Source organism: Onychostruthus taczanowskii, unplaced genomic scaffold (assembly GCF_017590055.1).
Source record: "Onychostruthus taczanowskii isolate IOZ18803 unplaced genomic scaffold, ASM1759005v1 scaffold126, whole genome shotgun sequence".
Lineage (NCBI taxonomy): Eukaryota > Metazoa > Chordata > Aves > Passeriformes > Passeridae > Onychostruthus > Onychostruthus taczanowskii.
The window spans coordinates 245356-271236 of NW_024498418.1; the positions used below are offsets into that span (position 1 = coordinate 245356).

Below are 25881 nucleotides of genomic sequence, written 5' to 3' on the forward strand. Positions count from 1 at the left end.
TTTTGGCTTCTCATCGGTTTCAGCAAGAGGCTGTAGCCCAGCTTGGTGCAGCCACCACTGGCAGGCACCTTCCCAGAGTGCTGGGAGCTTGATAAGTCCAAAGGTTTCTGCTATCAGACCCCCTCTTCCCAGTCAGAATCACACTCAAAGACAACAGAAGGAAACAAAAAAAAGAAGCTGTATTTTATACATATTCTCCAACAAGTAATAAGGGAGTTTCTCCTCCAACTAAATACATGGGATAATGCACATCCACAGACCTGGATACAGCTGCTATAGCCTCAGGTGTAAGACAGTACAGCTTCTCATTCTATGATCACAAGCAAGTCAGGAGGTTGGGGTAAAAATAGTACACACCACAAGTGTAGAAAATTGAAGACAGTGTACAAAGGGTCCCAAACACAAAGCTTTCCCTCTCTTGAGTATGCTTTTTTCTATCTGCACTTGGAGGGAGCCATCCCAAACTTCCCAGCCACAGGCAGTCACAGCTGTGTAACAGCACAATCTCCCAACAACTCTAAAGAAATGTTCTTCCTTCAAAAGGGCTTGCAGGGACTGCTGAGTTTTGCCTTGTTACTTCAAACCACCACTGTGCTTAATGAACTCAGATACCTAAAAGAATAAGCTTTACTATATACATTTAAAAATTGAGGAAAAGTTCTCTAAAAATATGCTTTTGAATTTGACAAAATGCTCCAGCTGCTCAGGTTGGAGGAAGATCTCCAAGCTGTGCAGCTGCTTGTTAGCAGAGACCAAACTAAAGCACCTAAAGAAGAGGAGCCAGCCCAGACCTCTCCCTGTGCTGCTGGGCTGCTCCCAAAACTCCACCCATCTCCTTCAAGGACACTCAGTGTATTCCAACAGCAACAACGCAGATCTGCTGACAAGGAACCAACATCAGATGGGCCAAAACACTAAAGGGGGACAGGGAACACATGCCAGGGCCAAGAACAGAGGGACTGCCACATGTCAGAACCCATACAAGCGCTAATTAAAGCTAGTGTTTGCAGGGGGAATCAGGGAATCAACATGGAAATGCCAACAGAGCCTCACAAGACTGCTCCTGTCTCCTATGTGATAGCAGCTACAATGCCCCCATGTGCTGCAGAAGCTGATGGCCACACTGGGGAAAGAAGGAAGCAGTTTTTCCTTTTGGGAGAAAGTTCCTTCCTGTCATCATCCATGTTCTGTCCTTCGAAATCTGTGCCACTGAAAGGGCACCACGAGCAGATTAAGTCCTACAGGGACCTCTGAGGCAGCTGAGGCCAGCACACTCTAGAAGGTATTTTTCAGCTTGGCTGCCACAAGCACAAGAATCTCTCCAATCTTTTTCTGCCAGTTCTCTATGTCCTTGGAGACATCACACCAGAGCTCTCCGTGGCGAGGTTCGGCATTCTCACAGCGCTTCCTCACCTCTTCTTGTTGCTCCTACAGGGAAGAAAAATGACAGTTTGTCCTGGTTTGTTCCGGAACACAGCCAAAAACTGAACCCTCCCTGATTCAAACACTCTTCTGAAAATAATGGTGGGGTTTGGGGTCTGTTATTTTCAAAAGAAGTCCAAATCAAAATTCAGAAGCAGCAAGTCTCCTGCCTGGCTGAGCTGCAGGTAAGCAAGTTTTGACTATTGCAGAGAAACTGCAGCAGAAACTTGTGCATTACCACCTGCAAGAGCTGTGTCAAGTGAAAGGTCTCTCTGAAGTCAGAAGATAAACAGCCCCATCATTTCAGCAGTAAAAACTGCTGTAAGAGATTAGAGTTGGCTGTTCCTCTGGCTGTGTTCACGTGCAACCTGTACTCGACACTTGGGAAGAAACAGCCCCAGTTACACAAACCCAGCACCACAACTGCAGCACAATTCCCTCTGAGCAAGCTTGAGTTTTACAAGAGGAAGATTCATTGCAGAGATTTTTGCATGAACCAGCAAGGCTGTGGACAGCAAAGCAGCCTGAAACACAGCTCAGCTAATGACAGCACTTTTGAAAAACCACTGCACAGGCCTGTGCATGCTCATTCATGACCAGGCAGGACACCCAGTCTCCCCTGTGACCACACAGGCAGGAGCAGTGGCAGCCTGCTCAACCTAGCACTGCAGCAATCCCAGGACTGAACAACCCCTGCCAGCCAGGGATTGCTGCTGCCTCCCCTGTTCCCAGGCACACACTCACCTCTGTGCCATGCTGGAGCTCAAATTTGTAAAAGAAGGCCCAGGCATCCCCCAGGTCAGAGTCTATCTTCACTGTGCGGTGGAACCACTCTCTGGCCTTGGTTATCTTCCGCTCGCTCCAGAACAGCCTGGAGGGAAAAGCAGAGGGGAGCTGACAAACAGCCTCACTTTAGAGGAAGATGGCAACCCACAAGAGCTCCAACTTAAAGGCTCTGCAGGTGTTCCAGTTCTCTGCTCTCCCAGGAAGTAAACAGCAGATTTTTAGGCAACTTGCAGATCATCCTGTCCCTGGGAAGGGAGTGAGAGGACTGAAAAGAACATCCAGCACTTCCTATTCACTGCCCCACAGTGAGGCAGGATAACTTAGAGGATAACTCAGCCTCAGGCACAGACAGGCTCTGCTGAGAGGGGAAGCAATACAGAGCTCAACCTTTGCTGCCTCAATTGCTTTAATTTTGCTGTTCTATATCTGGTGTCAAAGAGACAGGAATACATGCCTACATCTATTCCCACTCCTTCAATTTCTTTACATTTCAAATCAATTTCAGCATCTAACAAATCTAACTTCCAAAAGCTGGTAACTGACTGCTGTATGGTCACATGCTCACACCTACAAAGCTTGCTGGAGTGGAGTGGAGCAGACCTGCCTTGTCAGCTACATTTTCCAAGGAAAAACAAGTATGGAAGCTTCTGCATTCAAACACCAGCCTGGCACAGCCCCACTGCTGCCATTTCATCCAGGCACTGGTCAGTGCTGAAATTTCTCCCCAGTAATGAACCAGCTGAGTCAAGAGTCTCTTGGTTTCAATCCTTTGCATTAAAGAGTTCATTTGAGCTATAAGGTCTTTATCAAATCAGCCACCCCTCATAAAGAGCTTAGCCTGTCATAAAATTATACAGCTTATGTGATTGTTTTTAAGCCCTATAATACTCTTGATTGTTCTGTGTTAAATAAACTGTGATTTACAAGAGCATGAACAATGATAGCAGAGGTTTAACACCTGCAAGTAGTGGCCATTTTCAGGAACATATTTAACAAAAGTTTGTCACAGATGTGTGACACTCTGTACCTACAGAGGCAAGTCCTGATGGGTGGTAGAAGCTGTTTATGTTGGGATTAGCTGTTAAACAGCCTGAGGTTGCACCAGAAGGGGCCTGGGAGCAGTTGCCATAAAGCAGAAGTTAACATTTTTCTCACTTGCTGCTGCAGCTGAACAAGTCAGCTGTCAGGATCTGGCAGAACCCAGTGTTGCAGTCACTGGAGTGTATCCTACAGTTTTCTTTGGCTTATAAAGTAGAGTTGTGAAAGAATTGGGCAACTTCGAGCAAAATGTCTCCTGTATTAACCTCTTCTGCTATTCACAAAGGGAGAAAAGTAAGTTTGTTTCCATCACAGCTGCTGTAAGGCTGTTCACACATCAGAGCAGGATGTGGCACACATCAGTTCTAACAGTGGGTTTTAATTCTCACAACTCAACCTGGACAAGAAAACATTTCCTAATAGATTATATTCCCATTTCAGAGAAGCAAACTACAGAATGGCTGGTGGTTTGCATTCTGGGAAAGGGCACAGCTGAAGAACACTGACATAGGGGACATTCAGGAGCAGAATATCTAGCTCAGAATTTAAAGACACCTGACAACATCTAGGATAGAGAGAAAAGATGAAAATTACACAGTCAGCCACATAAAGCTTAAAAAATAACTAAAAAAAGTCCCTATGTTCACAGATACTTAAAACATATCCTGAACCACTTAACAAAGCCTAGCTCACCTGACAGCACAGTGACATCCTCTTCAAGGGACAGAAAGAAAGCAGCTTACAAAGGCTGCACTGCACCCAGCACTGGCAAAGGGCTTTGTGTGAGTGTATTGCTGCCTGTGCCAGTCCCAGACCCACCAGAACAGCTCGAGGGCAGGCTGACATTCCCCACTTGGAATCAAGGGAGAGATTTACACAGTTACTAGGAGACAGCTGGAGAGCTGCTCCTTGCTTTGGGACTTATTAGAGCTGCTGCAGCCAGAATCACATGGCTGTGCTGGAGTGCAGTGTTCCATCCTGGAAGCAGCCACACACAGACACGGATATTTTTACTGCATCAAGAACAGAAACTCACTTGGCCACAGCCAGCAGGACGTGTGGGTCATGTTCACACTTCTTGAGAGCATCCACACTCTTGGTCTTCCGTTGTGGTCGCGCTTCAAGGAAAATTGCTTCTGACCACAGGATTCCTTAATCAAATCAAGTAGGGAGATTGTTTAGTGTTATTTTGAGGTTAATTCTCCCCACCCTGGCATTAGGCTAGTGCTGTGCATCACAAGCAGCAGTACAGCCCCCACCCTGGTGGTTGCTCACCCCTAACCTCATCCCAGACCATTCTTTCCACACAGATACTTCATTCAGTACTCTGAATTTTTAGCTACTGTGTGCACCACACTGGAGCTTCAGCTCTGGGGGTTTCTGTACCACAATTCCTGCAGCTCCAGCACTGCCTAACCCAGAGCTCAGGCTTCTCAGATGAGACACTGCAAACTCTGGGACAGAGAGGGCAAATCAGCATTTCCAAAGGGAAAGGTATCTGTCTGTTTGAACAAGCAACTGCAGTGGCAGAAGTCTCAAAAAGTGCAAAGTACAGTCTGGGAGCAGTTTCAAGGGTGCTGGAGAGCACCACAGTCTTATTGATGCTGGCTCCACACCCACTGATGAAGGACAGAGCAGATCCAGGAAAGCTGGGTTTAATCCCTAGCTCCTCTCACTGCCAAAAGCAAGGAAGGAAATATGCTCAGGGGAGCATGAAATCTGCAGTTTCTCATGTCAGCCAGGCACACCTGATCACTTCAAAGCAAAGCCTGAGAGCTGGTGTCTGCCAGGACTCCATCAAAGCACTCTCACTTCCCATAAACGGCACCACGGGAACACACACAAGCTTTGATAACTGCAGTGATGGAGAGGAGACAGACTCTCTTCTTCTTGCTCTCTACATATAGGATCACAAACACCATAATATTCCTATTTTATTCTTTGTGCAGCCTGCCACCCATCAGGAATCAATTCAGCAGTCAATGGACCCAAACCTCTGGTTTACATGACTGCAGGTGGCCAGCCTAGCCAAGTCCTGCGGGCTTTGATTATGGTTCGCTGAGGTCTAAGATAAAGTTGGAAACAATTGTTTAAACAAAAAATGAGATCCTGCTGCCCATTTCCATAGCAACAGGCAGATCTGTAAAACAGCCTGTGATGACAAACACTCATTAGGTCATTCACAAAAACAAAGCAGGATTTTGGGTGGTGCTGCTTTGGTGACCCACTTGCATGGGGAGTACCTTGCAATAAGTTTTTAGTGTCATAGAAGTCACTTAATTCCCAATTATTTTACTGAGACTTAAGCAGCCACCAATTAAACACCCTTCAAAATCTAGCCTGAAGGCAAGCCAAGCCTTGCCCTGAAGTAAGTTCCTACAATTTGTAGTTATGTGACATCTTCTCCTCAAAGACATCAACATGTTTAAATAATTAAGTCTTCGTGCAATTCTGCCCCAAAATAGGGATGTGATAGGCACTTTATCCTCCCATCCCAAGAGGCAAATGTTTCCACTGCTGGTTAGAACTAACTGACTTACATCATATGACCTCTTAGCCTTTTCTTACATGAGCTAAAATAATCAAAAACCAGGACTGAACATTTATGGTTCATGATCCTCTAATCATGACTGTGGTGGAAATTCGCTGCCAGCACAAGTTATTAAACTCACAGTGGTGCAAGCAGTGCAGGCAAACCAGCAACTGGGAATCTCCCAAGACCAGCTGTACTCTAGAGGAACAGGGAAAGCACCATTCTTTTTCCACTGAACTTCCTAACTACAAACACTGTCTTTCTTTCATTTTAAACCTTGGCAGACTTCTACCAGCTTCTGAGAAAAGCCCACCCATATCCAAGATACTTTTGCAGGAAGCCTGGGTACAAACTGTGGACCACAGATCCAATAATATACTGGGTACTGCAGAAAAATGGAGCAACACCAACCCATGACCCCTCAGGTGTGAGAGAGCACAAAGTAACTTAGATTGTTTTCTAAGACCTTCAACACTTCCTTTGCAGAAGGATGACTGCCACTTCTGCAAAACACCCTATTCTGAGACCTGGCCAGAAAGGACATCTTGGGAAAAACATGTGCTTCTATCAACTGGGCAAAACAGTTGTGTTTAAGGTAGAACTGAGATCCAGCTCACCTGAATTGGGGCACTCTTGCAGTGCCTTGGCCATCAGTGTGTTTGCAATGTTCTTCAGCCCAGCTCGGTACTCCAAGCGCACAGACTCCAACCTGGCAGGGAAGAGACTCTGATGATATTTATGACAACATTCACTAGGCTGATGAGGGTCACTGGAAACTGAAAACACTGATGAGGGTCACTGGAAACTGAAAACATCTGCCCATATTCTGAATATGTGTAGGTGACTGACATCTTCCCATTCCTCTCCATCTAAAAATAAATGTGACTTTTATTCCATAATGGCCCTGATAAAAACCAATCTGAAACCAGGACTGTAACAGCAAGGAAAGAGCCCTGTGCATGCTCTGTGCACTACAACTGTCAGTGAAGAAATAACTACTTCCCAGATCCTTACAGCAGCTAGCCAGGACAACCAAAGCATTTCTGCTGTTCAGGGAAGTTATTAGTCCAGAAGAAACTCCAGAATGGGCATGGTCTTAAGTCCCAGGTTCAAATGGCTGAGATGATGTGAAAGAGCTGTCCTGAAGAACAGATTGAATTTGTAGCCCAAATTCAGTTCAACTCCACACAACTCACCAGAGATCTGGATTCTTTGGATTCTTCAGGCGAGACTTTTCCAAGATGGCTCTTGCTCGAGTCAGCTGCCCAACTTTCTCCTCCAGCCTGGACAGCAAAAGCCACAGGGGTATGGAATGGGGGCACTTCTTCAACTGTTTTTTAAAAAAAAAAAGTATGCTCATAGGTAAATTTGAAAAAAAAAAAAATCTTGTAATTCCTTTAGAAAAGAACTTCCCTCCCTATATCCTCCTGGAGAGTTTAGCAGAAGAGATTGAGTTGATTATGTCTCTCAAATTTCTCCAGTTAGTCTTACAGCACAGAAGTGAAATTTTCCCTGTACCCAAATAGTCAGGTACACCAGGTATGACTGAGCTATCCCAGCAGTAAGAGAAAGCACACACCTCCCTTAACACAGCTACAATCTGTGCTCTTTCTGCAGATAGAGGGCTCTCATACATCCCCAAATCACAGCAGAGTGTGCAGGGAATCATTAGGATATGGACCCTGGCAGAAATCTGTGTCCAAATGACTTTGATGGCTGTCGACTTTGAGCATTCATACCCAAGGACACCAATTACCATTTAAAAGAGAGAGTAGTGCTCTGTAGGCCACCTCCTTTCACAGTGTGCATCTAAGAGCTGCTGAGGAAGATTTTCTTTTACAGGTTCTGGTTTCAGTCTTTAGAGGTCTTAGAGAATTACTGTGCAAAGCCTTTTTTCCTGCCTGTGAGGAGTCAGGCATACAGAGAACTCTCTCAAGCAAGAAAGTCAATCTTGGATATGGGTAATGGGTAAAATAAATTCTTGCTTATTTAATTTTTTTTTTCTTTTGCTGTTTTAACCAAAGACAGAAATCATGTCTTTGGCTCTCCATTTTGATTCAAAGAGAGACATCTCTCCATACCAGCAGCACTAAGCAAACCTGCAGGAACATCCATCTTACCCCTTGATTATAAGCCTCCCGTGCTTTCTCTACCAGCTCTTTTTGTTCCTCAATTTGTCCTTTCATCATCCACAATTTGGGGAAGTCCTCATAGTGCTTCAGGGCTTCCTCACAGAGCTCCTGGGCTGCAGCAATGTTCCCAAGCACCCACTCCAACTTCACAGACTTCATGAAGACCTGGGAACAAAGCAGAGCTGTTTACCACCAGCAGCCATCAGAAAGCCATTTATCTGCCAAAGCAGCAGGTTCCCACTTTTGTGCATCCATTAGAATGTTATTGATTAGCTACAGTTTGAAATAAAATAAAAATTAGAATATCAGAGTTAAAGAACAGCAGGAACAAGTAACAATAAGAAAGGTAAATGCAAATACTAAAGGAATTAGAACAGTGTGATCCACCTGTATCTCACCTAGTTACATAATTATTAACATAGATCTGGCATTTGCATTATCACAGAATCATAGAATGGCTTGCATTGGAAAAGTAGTATTTGCATAAAGAACACAGCTTTAACAGCACAACAAATTAACAAATCTGAGCCTACTTCCCCAGCACAATCTGACCTCCTCAGATCCAAGCTACCAAGACAACCTTTTCTTTCTTATGGCTTCAGGCTCTGTTGTCCTGCTCATTACAAACTGGTACAAGTACTTGTCTGTCCCCCAAATCCTTCCTTCTGGCTATGCAGGGAAGTCACAGCTATAAGAAATACATTACAAACCAAAGGCTCTCTCACTGCTCTTTGATCCCCATCCTCCCCATTCCCAAACTCCCCCACTGTGACCTCACAAGAAAGGCATCAAGTCTGAGAGCAGAGCTTCAGCCCCAGCTGCAGAAGCTCCCTGAGTCAGGGAGGAAGAGGAGAGTTAAAAAGATGTAGGATGTTACAACAACTGAGGGGGAGGAACAGAGGACAGAGATCAAACTAACTTTTCATTTACTTGGACAAGTTAAAATGCTTTTGTATGAAGAGCTGAAAATGGACAGTTTATCATACCAGAGGTATCTGGAGATAAACACAGGAGAGTAACTTTAAGCACCAAACCACCCCAGAGCTGTCTTTAGTAGAAGCATAAGCGAGTCTTCTGTGAAAGCATTTTCTCTTTTTTCCAAGACGTGCTTTTATGCAAAACAAACATTACACAAACAGCTGTAAACTGGGAATTTCCTGACTTTTGCCATTTGTGTAAAAAACCAATTGAAACCCTTCACTTGATCCTAGCCTTTTTTTCCCATCATGCCACGACTTTGTGTCGCAATTCGAAGCGCTCGGCAAAGCGGCCACATGGCCCGGAAGGCAATGGCAGGGAGCCACAGGGTCAATCCCTACGGCCACAGAACTGAAGGAACTCCTCCTTCCGTCCCAAATCCCCTGTGGCCAAGAGGCCTGAGCCTCTCCACCCTCCACAAGTCCTTACCCTTGCTGTGGGGGCACTGCTGCGAGCCTTTGCCAGCAGCCTCCTCGCTCTTTCATACTCATTGTTCTCCGACTCGAGCTTCACGGCAGCCAGCCAGATCTCCTCGCTGTTGGGGTTGGCCTGCAAGAACACAAAGTGACAGACAAATGCACACAGTGAATCAACAGCAGATTTAATCCTCTGTTTGATCCAGATTAAAATTGAAATCAGAGCTTTGTCAATCCACAGTAGGATTTTTTTCAGTGCAAGCTCCTCCCAGTCTTCTTTGACCTTTGAAGTTTATAGAAATCCTCCAAAACAGATGGGCAACACAAAGATATATGCCAGTTTAGAAGTTGGATGCTTCTCAATTGTTGAAAAGCAGTAATGCTTGATCTTCTGAACTTCCAGTTTAAATACTGAAAACATCACAGGGTCTGCCACAATGAGACCCTCGTTTTATTACCCTCAAGCAAAAAAGCTGCAGCTTCAATTCCCCACTGAGGTCTGTGAAAACTCTTCCAATAAAAGTCATTTCAGTCAAGAACTTTTCAGCCTAGTAACAAACAGCACCAAGAACAGATTAAGGAAGTATCTTTTACCTTCCATTTCAGGACCTGTCTTTTTTTTTTTCTCACTTAGCTTTTAAGCCTAATTCCCAGAGTTAGAAAGACTCTGCCTATCTTTGCTACAGCACCCAGCAGGCAATTCCCTTCACTAGTGGGTTTGATCCAAGACATAAGTAATGCACTGACCTCATTAGGGCAGACCACAATCCCTCCCTTGAGGTGACCCAAGACAACAGGATTTTGATCCATGACTGGGGCTGGTGGGAGTCATGCTAGTAAAACTGATGGTTTGCAAACTCATAGAATCACAGGCTGGTTTGGGTTGGAAGGGACATTAAGGATCATCTCATCTCAGTCCCATGGACAAGGATGCCATGATCCAGACCAGGCTGCTCGGAGCCCCATCCAACCTGGCTTTCAACACCTTCAGGGATGGAGCAGCCACAACCTCTCTGGACAACTTGTTCCAGCTCAGAACCTGGTGTAGGACTACTAAAAGACAGTACCACAGCCTTGCTTCCAGCTTGCTGCTATTTTACAGGAGAACATTGTGCCACACAAAGCAATCAAAGTACAGCGGAAGTCTCCATCACTCTGAAAGGCAGCAGGAATCAGGTGTTGACAGAAAAAGCCTGCTCTGTATTCTTTACCTGTCACATTTAACACCTTCTGACAAGTGTAACAGACCCACCTGGAAAGCCAAGGCCAAGATGCTTCTGGCTGCTGGCACATCTCCTGCCAGCCACTTGGATTTGGCTCCCATGAGCCACAGCACCTCTGCTTTGGGACAGTGAGCAACAGCTCTCTGCAAAAGAGCCTCCAAGGATTCCCTGAAGACAAGAAACAGCAAGTTACAATCCCTCCAGGTAGTGCCAAAGGCGAGCTCTCTCACACCATTTCCACTATCACTCAGTGTTATAAATATTGTTGCAAAGTCCAGTTGTAAACCTTGATAAGTTGTTTCATAACAAGGAAAGGGTGGGGTCTTTTTTCACAAGGGTTCTGAAATCAGCATTCCACAAACGGCTCATTGTTCAGACACCTTTGATAGCCTCTGTGGAAAGAGCCCTCACACAAACAGCTCCTTTCTCTTGGAAAGAGTCATTCTGCTTAACAAACCTTACTAGAAGCTGAGACAGGAAGGTTTTCAGAATTACTAGATGAGGTTGTCTTGATCTTATGCAATTTATTTTTTTCTCTCTGGCAAATACACTTTTCAGAACATGGGACTTAAAAGCCAGCCACCACTGGGAAACATGGGAAAACAACATCAAAAGAGAAGGTATATTTGTTCCAAAAAAAAAAAAAAAAAAAAAAAGGCTTGAATGAGGAAGAACTCAGCATCTGCAGTCAAAAAGCCAGCCACCACTGGGAAACATGGGAAAACAACATCAAAAAGAGAAGGTATATTTGTTCCCAAAAAAAAAAAAAAAAAAAAGGCTTGAATGAGGAAGAACTCGGCATCTGCAGTCACTTTCATAACATAGCCTTTTTGGCTTTAATAAGGATGATTCCACGTGTATAAGTGGCCTACTGCAGAGATTGTTTGCTTTAGTCTCAGCTGTGGGCAGAAAGTTTCTGACATGTAAAGCTTTGTGAATAAACTTTAAAAAGAGCCTGAGCTGTAACAGTATAACAGCAATCTTAATTCAGAATGTGATACACATTCACAGTGTTTAATCAGAAAATACCAGAGATGCTTGGACACATTCAGCTATGAAGTAGTTTATCTATGAAAACTAAATAAAACACATTTTAGGTGATTTGTAGCCCTATATTTTTCCAGAGATGCCTTCTCAAAGACAATTGTTCCTACCTTGTCTCTTCGGAGCTATTTTTACCACATAACCCCTATTGCCAAAAACCATTTTATGACTTCATAAAACTTAAGGATGTTCTGAGCACAACAATAACAAAGAAGGTCAGACCTGCAAAAAACACCAGTGAGTTTCATCCAGCTGCACTAACTCTGCACTTGCACCACACCAGGGACCAGGCTGTGGTTTTCCTTCCTCCCCAGCCTGTCCCCCTGTCACAGGGATGAAGCCCTCCACACAGGGGTTGTGCAGCACACGTACCTGGTCCCATGGTTCTTTTCAAAGTAAGCTGCTCGCAGCCACACACTCTTCTTGCTCGGGAAGACTTGCAAGGCATAGGCATAAATGGCTTGGGCACACTCCAGGGCATTATGAGCAACACACTGAGGGAAGACAGATCGGGACTAAGTCAGCTTAGGGGAGCACTGGAATCGAGAGCAAGCAGGAATTACACATGCACAGTTCAACCCAGAACTCAGTAACTCGGTGTAATCCATGAATTGAGGCATTAATAGAGAACAGAACACTCACTTCTGCTTTTTAAAAGGAAGCAGGGAAGGAATTTCCAAGTATCCCTCTACAGAGCACAAGAATCCCTGGCCTTTCAATGGGACTGACACTCACAGGCCAGCTTGAAACATCAGCAAGGCATTGGAAAGGATCTCATGTTAGCACTTCATTTTGTTATTTCACAGGCAAAACCCTAAGCACCACAGCATGTGCCCCCCACTGCTCTGAGCCCAATTTAAGGCCAGTGAAGTTGGACATTTCTCATGCTGAAATATGATTTAGTTCTTAGCACATGTTCAAACTATTCCCCTAAAGCAAAAAAAGCCTGGTAAAACTTTTACCCACTCCCTTGTCCAGTCTTACATTAACTCCTGACTACAATGGTTATGTCTTGAAACTCAACTCCCAGCTCCTTTACTCATAACTCTATCTCTGTTGACGCCTCACACTCACAAAAAAAAAGAAAATCACACTAAGTTAGCAGACAAGCTATACCAATATCAACTTTTTGTTTAGTAAAATCTCAAATCTGAATAAAGCTCTGTAATAACCTCCTGAGGCAGAGAGTGGCCAAAGGCAGGCAGGTGGTGTGGGAGTCACATCCACTTTCACTGACAAAGTCATTTCCCAGGCATCAGTTCAATTTCCTCTAATGAAAAAACACAAACCCACAATAAAACAAAACCAACAAAAAGCAGCATCACAGCTGGACATACACTGTCTGCATCTTCCATCCAGGTGTGTTTCCGATCTTCTTCCTCGATCCCAATCCCAATCACAGCTCTCATGATTGCCTGGCACGTGGCCACACTTCCAGCTTTATCACATTCCTCGGCATCCTAGGAACAACAGGAAAGCCCTGCTCATTCTGAGAGCTCAGCACAAGAGGTTAAAGTCTGCAATGGCAACTCCTCGTGCACAAACACAGAGACATTGTGGTCAGTGCCACAGCACAAACATCTCATTGCTCAAGCACACCCTGACACTGAGCAGGAGCCTGCAGCCACGAGGGAGGTGCTGCAGCTGTACACAGAATCATTCACAAGCTGGTTAAGAAACAGATCACATCAATTCAATCCACTGAAAAGGTAACAGTGTGTGATCTTTCCAGGCCCAGTTCTTTTTCTACAGCTCCACAACCCTGGGCTGACCCAAGCAGGGACCTGGCCAATAAAAAAGAGCAAAAATTTCACACGGAAGAACTGTAACATCAAGACTACTGACCTTCTTTCAGCTTTGAGATGATTAAGTCTCAATAAGGGCTAAGCAATAATTAAATTTAAGAGTATCCCATCAAGCAGTGTAAAGTCAAAGGTGCAAAGACTCTCTCACCAAACCATGTATGGAAAACTGGAGTTTCTTGACACTCAAAGCTTTCAGAAAGCCAAGCATGTCTTGCTTAAACTTGTTGAAAAGCCCTCTGATCAGATAACAGAAATGGAGCAGTTCTAGTACTGAGAAGGAACTCGAGAACACAATGATGCAGAGGCTGTGCTCATGTATTTTTTTAAAGAGAAGTAGAAATTAACCTTTAGTTGTTTTACTGCTATAAAGGAAGTCAGAATTCTTTTAGATGTTAACAGGGATATTCATTTAATACTAAATACATCATTCATTATCGATGCTCTTAAGCAGTGTAAGATCTTGCTGCCTTGACCCACTATAAATTATTTTAGTAGGAAACTGCTTTAAAGACTCACAATCAAACAAAGCACAGAATATATTCAGGAGGAAAGAGCTTCAGTACAGGACTAACAGAATATCTCCTACATGCTGCAAATACAGTACTTGTATTGACTTCTCATAATGCCATTTGACAAAGACTTGTGGCGCAAACAAATACCTGTCAAGCCAAAAGAGACATATGCAAAAAAATACATAAATCTTTCACTGAAGGCTTTAAGCCTCCATCCTACTTAAGGCAGCAGCTGCTTCAACTTGAAGCTACTTATCTTCCATGACAAAAGCAAACCAGATATTTCTCAGCAAAACACATGTGATGTTACTCCAGGGTATCACTTATGGCCTTGACCCTACGGAGCTCTTAGTCTCATCTCTTATCTCTTCACAGGGACCTCCACTGACAAGCCAGGTGCAAAATGACTCTGTCCCACAGCCATCAGCAGCCTTCAGAACAGAACCTGAAGAGTCCCCCTGGGCCTTCAAGACCGAGCACATACCTGTATCCACTGCTCCCTGTTGATTTCCACACCGTTAGCCCTAAGAGATGTGATGGCTCTGTCAATGATTTTCTCCACCATCTGGGTGTTTCCATTGGCTTCCTCCAGTTTGGCAGCAGTGATCCAGATGTGACGATCGGTCGGGATATTCTCCCGGGCTTTGTTAAGGACTTTACGAGCGTTCTCATATGTCTCCAGCCTTGCCAGAGCCAGCCACAGCTGCAGAGCAACAAAAGATGGATTTGAGATGAGAACAAGGAGATGACAAGGCTGCTGTATGGCAGTGTCAGCCCACAGAGATAAGCAGCTTCACGCTGCTTGCTACTGGTTGGCAACACTCCTCAAGCACTGCAAGGAGGCTGTGGAATACCAATGGAGGAGAGGAGAAACAGGCTGCTACTGCCCTTGAAGCTCAGTCCTGATCATCTCTGGCTATCATCCCCATCTGCTGGGCTGTTATACTCCTATTTTCTGTTCATATCACCTCTCAAACAGCTGAATTGAACACTCTGGCTTGGTGTTTCAGAACTGAGTAACTTCTAGGTTCACCAGGTTAAATGTTCACTTGTTTTCCCAGCTGTCAACACATGGACACAAGCATGGCTCACTGCCTACAGCAGGCACAGCTGTGCACTACCATGACTAACCTAACAATTACACACCGAAATTATGCATGTAATGACCACCAGACAATTAACTCCAAAATAAAAAAACACATTCCACCACTCATTACATCCCTCCCACTGTGGCACGAAGCACGTGGGTGAAAACCTCGTGTGGAGAAACACTGCTCACCCTGCCTTTTTCCTGCAAAGCTCTACTGCCAGCCTGAAGTGGGGTGTAGGGGTTTTTTTATTTCACTTTTTTTTTTTTAACTCACTTCAACACTGGTTGGACAGCACTCCACAGCATGGCTCAACATGATCCTGGCATCCTCAGGTTCCTCCAGCTCCACGGCTGCTTTCCACAAACGCACCGAGTTTGGAACATGCTCAAGGGCTAGAGAGGCAAAACAATTATGTCAATAATGATAAAATAGTTTACCAATGAGATCTGTATTTTCTAAACATGATATAATAAAGAATTTGTGCTATTACATGGAAATGTCCTGAAGGAGGGAAAGGAAGGAATTTACTTATTTGGGCTCTTGCTTCAACAATGAGAATTTAAAATCAGAAAATAAAACACTTAATCATTTTAATTGGAAACGGGTTTTGGAGAGCCAAGGGCTTTTTTGTTGTACATGCTGTAATTGCATCCTCCTCAGTAAAACACCTGGCTGAACAAAGCCTCCAGTCTCAGCAAATGAGCAGATGAAGATCTTCAACACGGGGCAGCTTAAATCACACCAGGTCTGCCTTTACAGAAAAGGAGCATCTTCAACACTAACTAATAACACAGCCTTGTTCCTTACATGATGAAACTGCCCCTCCACAATGTTTTCCTGCAAGTCTCTCCTGACAGCTCAGTGCACCCCAGCTTCACTTCCCAAAAAGCTGTTGTCCTGCCGCGCAAATATAAAACAGGGATGCATAAAAACTTAAAGGTCTCGCTGACACTAAGCCATGAGTACCCAGTGTGCTTCCAGCAATCCAATATGGACTCCATCTAATTAGGATTCTTCAAGGCTTCTTTAATCTTGTCCCAGAGTTAGCTGCTGCTGGCAGAACTGCATTCTCTGCAGCCTGTTCTACATGTGCTGTCTAAAACATTAAATGCTAAACAACAAGTTTCCTCAGCCCATCTCATTAAGAGAGATTGAGAAACCAAAGGGGTTTTTTAGCCTTTTGTCACTCCAATTTGCACCCCAGACTGCTGAAATCAGCTGCATTGCAGCATTACTTCCACTGCTTCCATGGTGACTGTACACAAATGTGCCATAGTTACAGAGCACTGAGCACATCCCTCTTCAATAAAGCAAGCACAATCACAGGGACACAAAAATGAGTGGGAAAAGGCACCTAAAAGCACTTTGGAACTAGCTGGGCTTCCAGGCAAGGCTGTTCTTTGAGGCATTGCTGCAGAGGCACAGTGCTGAGCCTCAACTCAGAGCACATCCCACCCCAACACACACAGAGATTTACAACAAGCATTAACCATTTGTCCCCAAGTCTACAGGTGCAGGAGATTTTCCTGAAGAATTTAAGTGAGTAATGTCAGCCTCCAGGATCTGAAAGCATCACTCTACAGTACAGAACATTTTCATAAACACAGAATTTGATTTTTAGACCTCAAGCTGTATCTCAGCCACTCAGCTTGTTGGGTCTCCAGTCAACACTGAGGCTTAAAAAACTCCAGAGATCCTGCTGGATGGTAGGAATGCACACAGCAAACAGAAAGGAGAAATGCATTATGAAAGGTCACACTTCAGTGACATTACCTGACACTCAGGCTTTTTTATTTTGAAGAAATAATGGGCTGTGCTGCCACTTAAGGCTCCAAGCTCCATATTACTGATGCTCCCTAGGCAGCAGAGGAGCACTGTGAAGCAGTTAACAGGCAGAAACTGGGAAGGGAATGACAAATCCAGTTCCATTCCACTAACAGATTTGTACCAAGAGATTAGGTAGGTGGTTCCAAAAACTGAATGTTTTTCTCCTCATAAATACAGTGTTTGAAGCAAAGCTCAGTACTTGTGGGTAAGTCACTGCTCTCACACAAGACCCTCCCCTACCTGAGCTGGGCTCACAGATCTATTTCTGCTCCTTTAAAAGTGTTTTTCTGTTCAACATCTGTGACTGTTCCTGAGAAGGACATGTAGTGTCACAGGAGCAGCACTTTACACCATGCTGCATTGCAGAGTCAATGGAAATTGAAAAAGCTACTGAATAGTTAATATCTGAACTGCTCAGAACTTCAAATCCAACACCTTTATCCAGATGTAGCAAGAGGTCATTTCACTAGAGATCTGCAATTTTACATGCAAGAGGTAAGAGGCAGGAGGCAACTAACTCCTTTGAACCTAAACCACTCAGTAGTGCAGACTGCTTCACAATGATTCAGTAAATGTATTAAATCCAAACTCTGTTCCCTGTCTAGATTAAAGGCAGGAGATGTAACTAATACAATTCAGTAGTCTTGAGGGAACTCATCTCTACTGATACAGGCCCAGCTACTTAAAGTAATCAATAATGCATATTTTGAACCTCTAAGGAAGACCTGGGCTCAGGACAACACAACAAACTGCTGCTGAAGAGATCATTGTTTGAAAAGGACAGTAATTCCATGAGAGAAAAACCTCCAAGTGCAATCAAACCAAGAAAATGTAAGGTTTCAGGTAAGCACCACAAAGAGAGGCTTTTTGTCCTTTTGTCAAGGACAAAACTTACTACACTAAAGCAAATCCTGCAGCTCAACAGGCTGAATGATATGAGAACCCCAAGACCTCTAAAGCTCCTCCAGCAGCAGCTACTGAGGCGTCTAACAGGCTACAAGCACGCAGGAAGAATCAATTCAGGTACCTTTTCCAAAAAGTATCATAAGGTGACATCTAGAGCACTTTTTTATCCTTAGAACACATTTTTTTAATTGCTTTCATCTACTTATCTAATTGTGATCAAGCTGGAACACGCTTAGGTAAGTGAAATACCATTTTGGAATTGTTCAGTACTAGCAGCTTTCTGCTGAAGGATGTTTTACAAACACTTCAACACCTTTGTTCTTTGGCTCAACAGCAGCAGGTTTCACCATTAGTACACAAATTGTCAACTGTAATTTCAACAAGGAAGCAAAAAAAAGCACCTGAACTTATGGCCACATCTTGAACAACTTACAACACAATACAGAGAGTGCAATGCCTTTATTCCCTGAGCCCAAGGAGCTCTCACCTTTCCTGAGGACACGTTTTTTGGCACGGATGTCTGTCTCCAGCTCTGCTGCTCTGATATAGATCCGCACCGACTGCGGCAGGTGCCGCACAGCCTGGGCCACAACAGCCTTGGCTGTATCTCCAGGCTGAAGCCGAGCAGCTTCCAACCAAACATCTTCACTCTGTCAGGAAAAACAACCCAGCTTCCTTTACATCAGAGCAAGAATATAATGGCACAGCTTCTGGCTAAGCAGGTGTTTTGTAATACACTAGACAGTGAAGCTGTATCAGGCGGAGCCTCAACCAAGCTTAAGAGAGATTCTGCTGCTCAGGAACCACAACCTTTTCCTACTATCCCACAAGGATCAGCAGAGAAGGAAAGCGATTCTGACCTTAGGGCACATCTCTGTTCCTTTCATGATGAGGTTTCGAGCCACCTGGAGCTTGCCAGTGACCTCCTCCAGTCGGGCTGATGCTATCCAGGCTGGCGGATGATGAGGATTGGTCTCTCGGACGGATTTCAGAAGCAAACGGGCTTTTTTGATATCACTGAAGGAGAAGGAAAAACGGGAAGGAAAATTTTCAGCACAGTGGAAAACAATTCTCCTGAACCAGGATGTGCTCAGATGCACAAGTAACTGTGACCTCAGTTTTTCCATATTGGAGACACAAACTACTTTTTATCAAAACAAGCTACAAATACACACCAACACAGCGAGATCACAGTGAAAACCAGTTAAGTATTTAAACAAGATTTTTGGGAATTACAGCTGGGCACTTTCAGCCAGAAGCTGATAAGCCCAAGCACTGATGTAAGTCAGGAATTAGCATCAATATTTGCACATACTGCTCTGAGTTAAGGAGCAAGTCTTTATGAAACACACATCAAGCTCCTGGCTAAAGAGGTTCTCAGAGGTCATCAATCAAGCCTAAATTAGCAGCACACAGGTACAATTAACCAGGTTATTTCCTGGCTGGCAGGCAGCCACACACTGCCATCACTCTGGCATGGAAATAGGGATGGAATGGAAACACTCTCCACAATTGATGCATCCAGGTCAGATGCTAATACCTCAGCTGAAAGACTAGACCAGATCTCATGTTAAAAGAATTCATCCTCAAAAACTCACCTGGTATTTCTTACAAACTAAATGCCAGCTGAAAGCACCCACTCAGACAGATTTCCATTTACATGTAGGATCAGTGCCATTGCTAAGAGGATAAATCTGTTAATCCTTCTTAAACTTACTTGATATCTCCTCCATGTGTGGGAATCATGGAATTCAAGTCTGTCAAATATCCTTTTGGGTCCACTACAGTCTGGCCACTCACAGAGTCCGACACCTGGGAAAGACAAGTCACAGCTACTGAAATGACCACTCACAGCCCCTGAACGCCTAAAAAGACGCTGTGGCTCTACAAAAATCATAAATATTCATCTGTTCCCAAAAGCAAGAAAGGAGGAAAACAAAAAGCCTTGCTAATTAGTTTTTTTCTATTTCTAAAATGCACAATTTTAATATTAAAATCCAGACAAGAAGCAGCTTGGTGATAAGTAGTCACCCAAAGGTCTTGCAGCCCTGCCAGGTAAAGGCATTCTTTTTAGAATACCAGATTTAGATGGGAAAATCAATGATAAAGAAGGCAGAAATCATTCTTTTACAGTAGTTTGTCCTGCATGCCTACATAGGACAGAAGAGATGCTTCCAGTGGTAGAACGACCTGTGCTGTTTACCTCAAGGGCACCTCTGCTATAACCAGACAGTCTGTTCTCCCATAATGACCAAGAATTCCAGGGCCAAACCAGTATCTCTCAGGAAATTCTATTCATTTTGAGGGCATAAAATTTGGGGAGAGTGACTATAAAATTATTTCAGAGCTCAGCTGTTCTTGGATCTTCTAACACCCAAGAGAATTTAAAAGTCTAAAACCAGTGACAGATCCTGCCTTCCCACATCCTTACCTGGCTTAGCCTCATATCCATCAAGGTGTTCCTGGCTTGGCCAATCTTCCTCATATCCAATTCACCTGTCCCAGGTGTCATCAAGCCTGGTGTCATCCCTCCTGGGTATGGAGTATTCAAACCTCCTGGATATGGAGTATTCAGTCCACCAAATTGCTAAAAACAAACAAACAAACAAAAAAAAAAAGATAAAGTAATTCCTAAAACATCTTATGAGAGTTCAAAAATAATTCAGACTATTGGCTGATGTGCACTTCCCCAGAAGCTGCAGGACATGGATGCCTAACCCCACAAGTACTTCTGATAGGGCTTCCCTGGATCCCAAAACATTTCTCATACAGAATTTGCAAATCTATAGGTAATTACTAAATTTTAGTCAAGTCAGTGAAATAAGCAATGAGAAAGTGAAAAATTCAGGCACAGGCATCTGAACTTGGCACATTTAAATAACAATATCTGCAAAGAAGTCCCATGGACACCTGGAGCCAGTCTAGGGCCAGTCAGCTGCTCCTATAATTCTATGACCACAGTAAACTCTGGCCACAGAGCAACAACAAGCTAAATTACTTCATTTTTAGTTGACTGAAAGACAAACAATTTTTAACATAATCACTCCAGAAGCAGGAAAACCATCAGGTGAAAGCAAACTTGATTTCCTTTTTGCAAGACATTGTTGTAACAGAGATGGTTATGCTCATCACAACTATCACCACCCTGCATTCAGCAAATAGGAAAAGAAACACTTTCTTCCATCTTTAAAACAAGAACCAGGTTTTCTCTGCTTATCCCCATATTTTCTCTGGTAATGGCTGTGCACTGAAATTCTCCAGCAAGCACACAAGATTAACATCTAGAATTCCTTTGGCAGACTCACAAACCACACCAAGATTTTCGGTCAAATCCCAGTTTAACACTCATCTCTAACCCAGTTTGGCCACAGCTTGCCCAGGTTTGCTGTGTACTCACAGTCTGGCGTGGGTCCACTGAAGTGTGATTCTCCCCTGACTGCAAATGCTTTGCAAAGAAGCTGTCAGGGACAGGAGTCAGCTTCTCATAGCGAGGATTCCTCTGCCGCTTGTTCCTGGCATCCCCGACCTCAGGAATACTCAGCCACTCCTCCTCAGTAACCTCTGCTAATTTCCGCTGTTCAGACAGGAGTTGTCATCAGTATTTGCTGCAGAAATGGCTTTTGAAGTGTTCTAACTCTTTAATAGATTTATTTTCTTGAAATAATTCAAGATCAATTAAACATTTAAGGGTCAGACTTTTTCCCTAATCCAATGTACAAAAGAATTAGATGCATTTAATTGGAATTTGGTTTTAGTCCAGACTCAGATTCCAAATCAATTTTGTTATTAGATTCAGTGCTACAAACGTTCAGATTAATCCTAGTGCCTGGAGCATTGAGTGGTTTATTACTAATCATTAGACAACAGTTTAAACAATACATTTTACTTAAAAGAAGATTTAGAGTCAGGAGATTCTGCTCAGCTACCCCTGCAATGCCAACAAGTTATCCGTTTCCCTCAAAGACAGAAGTGTAGCACCTTCCATAGAGCACAAAACAAAAATGACCAATATCAAACTTTGCACAAATTTCAATGCCTTGTGTATCCACATGAACAGTGTTTATTCTTCCAACAGAAACTCATTCTAATCTGGAGAATATCAAAGTACTCGTTTGCCAACACACAAAATCTGAGCAAAGAAACATGCACACACAAAAGAACACACAGCCACCTCTTGTGACTCATAAAAAGTCCCATTTCAGACATTTTTTTCCTTACTTTCAAGTCTGAGAACTGCTGTTGAATTTTGGGTCGCTCCATACGGTACTTTTCTATTTCCTCTTTTTCTCGTTGTTCCCTTAGGAAAAGGAATACTGAGGTTATGCTCAGAGCAACACTTGGCAAGTCTTTGACTAAGGTGTTGACATAACAGAAAAATGTGTTTGGTAACAATTAGGGCATTAAAAAAAAGGTACTTTTTCCAAGGTTAGATTATCAACATTATAATAAGAGATCCTTTACCAAATAAAACACTATCACAGTGTAAAAACAGAGAACTCCAGTCTCTGACCTCCTCTTGATGAGAAGAGAATTTAACAAGTAACACTGTTTACAAGCATGAGGTGACTTCTCTAACAATTTCCAGTCTACTGTGCAGTCTGTGATGCATCAATATCAGTTGCTCAGCATCTCCCCTCACCATCTTAATGAACTACAGTGACTCTTAATTAACTAGTGAAGTAATTTAACCACATCCACTATCAAAGCAAGTGGTGCAAAATACCTGTCATCCTCAATTAAGCAGAAAACACCCCTGCCAGTGCTGTAGCTTATCCTACCTCCTTTCCTTCCTGCGTTCATCCATCCTCTTGTCCAACGCTGCATAAATAGCATCTGCTTCTTCATCATCTTTTTCATAGGGGCCACTTGAGAACAGGCTCCCAGCGTAGCCATTGAACTGGGAAATAGGAGAGAGAGGGAAAAAAAAAGAGGGAAAAAAGGCAGTTTTTTGTTATGTTCCTGCAACAGCCAACAATCACCTGAAAATGCATTCACAGGCTGCTTCTGACAACATTACATCAGACTAACACACCCCTAAATAAAAGCACCCTCCTTCTACCACCCCATGGTGGTGTTTATTCTCCCACACCATTTGAAGCAAAACTGCTACAAAATTGCTTTTTTCAAAATTGCTTCTCTCTCCGAACCACTTCATCAAGTCCAATCTTGTCAAAGCACACAAGCTTTCATTTGTGAAGAATAAAAAAAATGCAACCCCTGAAATGCTTAAACTGATTTTTATTTATAGATATTTTCCCAAGACTCTCAGGGCTCTGTATCAGTAATTAAACCACAATCCATGGAGCAAGGCCACAACAAAAATCTGTAAGCACCATGCTATTGTGCATACTGAGGTCTCAAACAATAAATAAAAAAGGAAATGCTGCCTGCAAACTACAAGAAATTCTGGGTTTGAAGCCTAAGCTACGAGTGGGGCTCTTACTGACAGAACCAGAGGACACAGTCTCAAGCTGCATCAAGGGAAATATAGTTTGGCTGTTAGGAAAAAGTTTACAGAAAGAAACTGTTGTTACAGAAAGAGTGATAAAGTTCTGGAATGGCCTGCCCAGGGAGGTGGTGGAGTCACCATCCCTGGATGTGTTTAAAAAAAGACTGGATGTGGCACTGGGTTGAGCTGAGGTGTTGGGGCTGGGCTGGACTCCATGATCTTGAAGGTCTCTCCCAGCCCAGTGATTCTGTGAATTCTGTGATTCTGCAGCAAGAGCAGGGAGCTCCACCTGGGGAACAACATCTGCAGGGTGATGAAAACCTCCTCACCTCATCGTAGTTGGTGTCATTCAAATCCTCATCATCATCATCTGCAGTCTGGTTCTTCTTCATCTGGTCCCCCACGGTCCTCTTGCCCGGCGGGGCGTGCCGGTCGTCCACGGGGTCGTTGGCATCGCGGGCAGGGCCGATGTCAGAGCGCGTGGTGAAGCCCGTGGCTCTGCAGGGATAAAACAGGGGCTGCTCAGCTCACTGCACCCCAGCCTGCCACAGGCACTGCTCACACGCAGGGAAAATGTCATTAACTTGGGACAACGGCTTCAGGCACTGCCCATGACCAGTGCTTGTAAAGCCGGGGGGGAAATGGCCTTAGAATCATGGAATGGTTTGGGCTGGAAGGGACCTCTGGGCTCACCCCAATCCAGCCTCCTGCCACACTTTCCACTATCCCAGGTTGCTCCAAGCCCCATCCAGCCTGGCCTCAGACACTTCCAGGGACTGGGCAGCCACAGCTTCTCTGGGCACCCTTTTACAGGGAGAACTTTTCCCACAAATACACTGCAACCACCCAACTCTGCCAGCTATCCTGTGCACGGCCTCCTTCCTAAACTCTGTCTCTGGGTGTTTCAGCTGACCTGCAGGCTGTGGGGCACCACGGGCTGGGGTCTGGGCAAAGGGATGGGGCAGCTGGAGCTCTTCCGAAGCCCCACACTCGCCTGGCAGCACCTCGTGGGGCACAGCCAGCAGGATCTCCCCAGGGAAGGCAACAGCAAACCAGTGGGGGACGAACACAACTCACACCCAGCAGAGAACACCCTAGAAATAGTTCCAGCCGTCACCAAATCCCCTCACTGTTCCCTCAAAAAAGCCCCCAGTTTGATCATTTTTCAGACGGTCCCACGGACACACAGTCACAGGATCAGGAGGGACACAATCCTTTGCCGCTCTGAAGCACCGGGGAACTCCTCCTCGGAGCCAGGCTCGGTTCTAAACACAAACCCGCCCAGCCAGAGAGCGAACGCGAACATCAGGAAGGGACAACACAGAAAAACCGCGCGGGGCAACGCCGAGGGCACGGGGATGAGTGGGGAAGGGAGGTGGGACCCAGCCGGGCAGCGAAAGGGCTCGGGAGAGCCCCGGGGCCCGGCGGAGCGACCGGGCTGGGCAGGGACCGGGGTGGGGGGGCCAGGCCAGGCCTGGCGGCGTCTCACCCGCGGCCCAGCCCCGGCACGTAGCCCAGGGGCGCGGGCATGCCCAGGAACGGCTTCTTCTTCTTGTTCATGATGGCGGTGGCGACGAAGCGACACCGAGGCGAGACCGAAGTGGAACCGAAGCAGAGCCGGGAGAAGAGACCGGGAAAGCGGCAGCGGCGGCGGCGGAAGCGGCGGCGGGGGCAGGCGGGGCTGGCCGCGAGGGCAGAGCGGCACTTCCGCTCCCGCCCGGGAGCAGCGCGCTCCCTGGCGAGGCGGAGGTCCTGAGGCGTGGGGAGGAGGACGGGGATGATGAGAATGGAAAAGTGGGAATGAGGATGGTGGCGATGAAGGTCATGGGGATGTTGACCTGTGCTGTCATGGAGTTTAACATTTACAGCAATTTATTGTTTTTAGGAAACGAGTAACTGCTAAGGAACATCCCAGGTCGCGAGCAGCTCTGCAGAGAGCAAAGCTGACACTTTTGAGCTGTGTTTAACAACCCCTGGGCAGAAAAGGGGGGAAAGGGTCAGGATCATGCCAGGAGGTCCTGGAGCTCTGGGCCTGGGACAAAGGATCAGGCCTGGAGAGGCTGGAGCTGGACAAAGCCCCCATGCTGCTCACCCTCGTGTCCCCCAGGCCTCGCTTGCAGGGCTGTGAGGTGTCAGCCTTGCTTCCCCCCGGTAAAAATATCCAAGCTAAATCATCTCTGGGAGCAGAAGCTGGTTTTCTGCTCATGCCTTCTGAGGGGTCCCTCACTTCCAACTCTGCTGTGTGGTGAGTGCAGGGATGGCCATGCCAAGGGAGCTCAGGGTGAGGGGTGCAGAGCTCATGGAGAGCCCCTGTGCTCATCCCTCCTTCCTGAGGGTGTCCCAGGAGCCCCTGTGCTCATCCCTCCTTCCCCAGGGTGTCCCAGGAGCCCCTGTGCTCATCCCTCCATCCCCAAGGTATCCCAGGAACCCCTGTGCTCATCCCTCCTTCCTCAGGGTGTCCCAGGATCTCCTGTGCTCATCCCTCCTTCCCCAGGGTGTCCCAGGAGCCCCTGTGCTCATCCCTCCATCCCCAAGGTATCCCAGGAGCCTCTGTGCTCATCCCTCCTTCCTCAGGGTGTCCCAGGATCTCCTGTGCTCATCCCTCCTTCCCCAGGGTGTCCCAGGAGCCCCTGTGCTCATCCCTCCTTCCCCAGGGTGTCCCAGGAGCCCCTGTGCTCATCCCTCCTTCCTCAGGGTGTCCCAGGAGCCCCTGTGTTCA

General features: G+C 45.3%; 1 protein-coding gene across 1 annotated transcript; it reads right to left on the reverse strand.

The window, feature by feature from the left end:
• Positions 1-160: 160 nt before the first annotated feature.
• PRPF6 (pre-mRNA processing factor 6) lies at positions 161-24835 on the reverse strand. The gene is made up of 21 exons (XM_041396148.1): positions 24652-24835; positions 23492-23660; positions 22492-22610; positions 21932-22010; positions 21111-21287; positions 20145-20300; positions 19431-19525; positions 18574-18730; positions 18201-18363; positions 15254-15372; positions 14374-14592; positions 12910-13032; positions 11945-12066; positions 10558-10696; positions 9319-9438; positions 7900-8076; positions 6976-7109; positions 6397-6488; positions 4283-4397; positions 2167-2293; positions 161-1428 (listed from the first exon to the last, which is right to left on the reverse strand). The coding sequence occupies exons 1-21, from the start codon at positions 24720-24722 to the stop codon at positions 1276-1278; spliced, it is 2826 nt and encodes a 941-aa protein (XP_041252082.1). The 5' UTR covers positions 24723-24835; the 3' UTR covers positions 161-1275.
• Between the last annotated feature and the right edge of the window lie 1046 nt (positions 24836-25881).

Excerpts from the sequence above, each read along its gene's own strand:
- PRPF6 (XM_041396148.1), bottom strand. The coding sequence starts at position 24,722 with ATGAACAAGAAGAAGAAGCCGTTCCTGGGCATGCCCGCGCCCCTGGGC. Across the intron at positions 23,661-24,651 it reads GTGCCGGGGCTGGGCCGCGG|AGCCACGGGCTTCACCACGC; the intron begins GTGAGACGCCGC and ends TTATCCCTGCAG. Across the intron at positions 14,593-15,253 it reads GCTGTCCAACCAGTGTTGAA|CTGTGGCTGGCTCTGGCAAG; the intron begins GTGAGTTAAAAA and ends GTTGCTCTGCAG.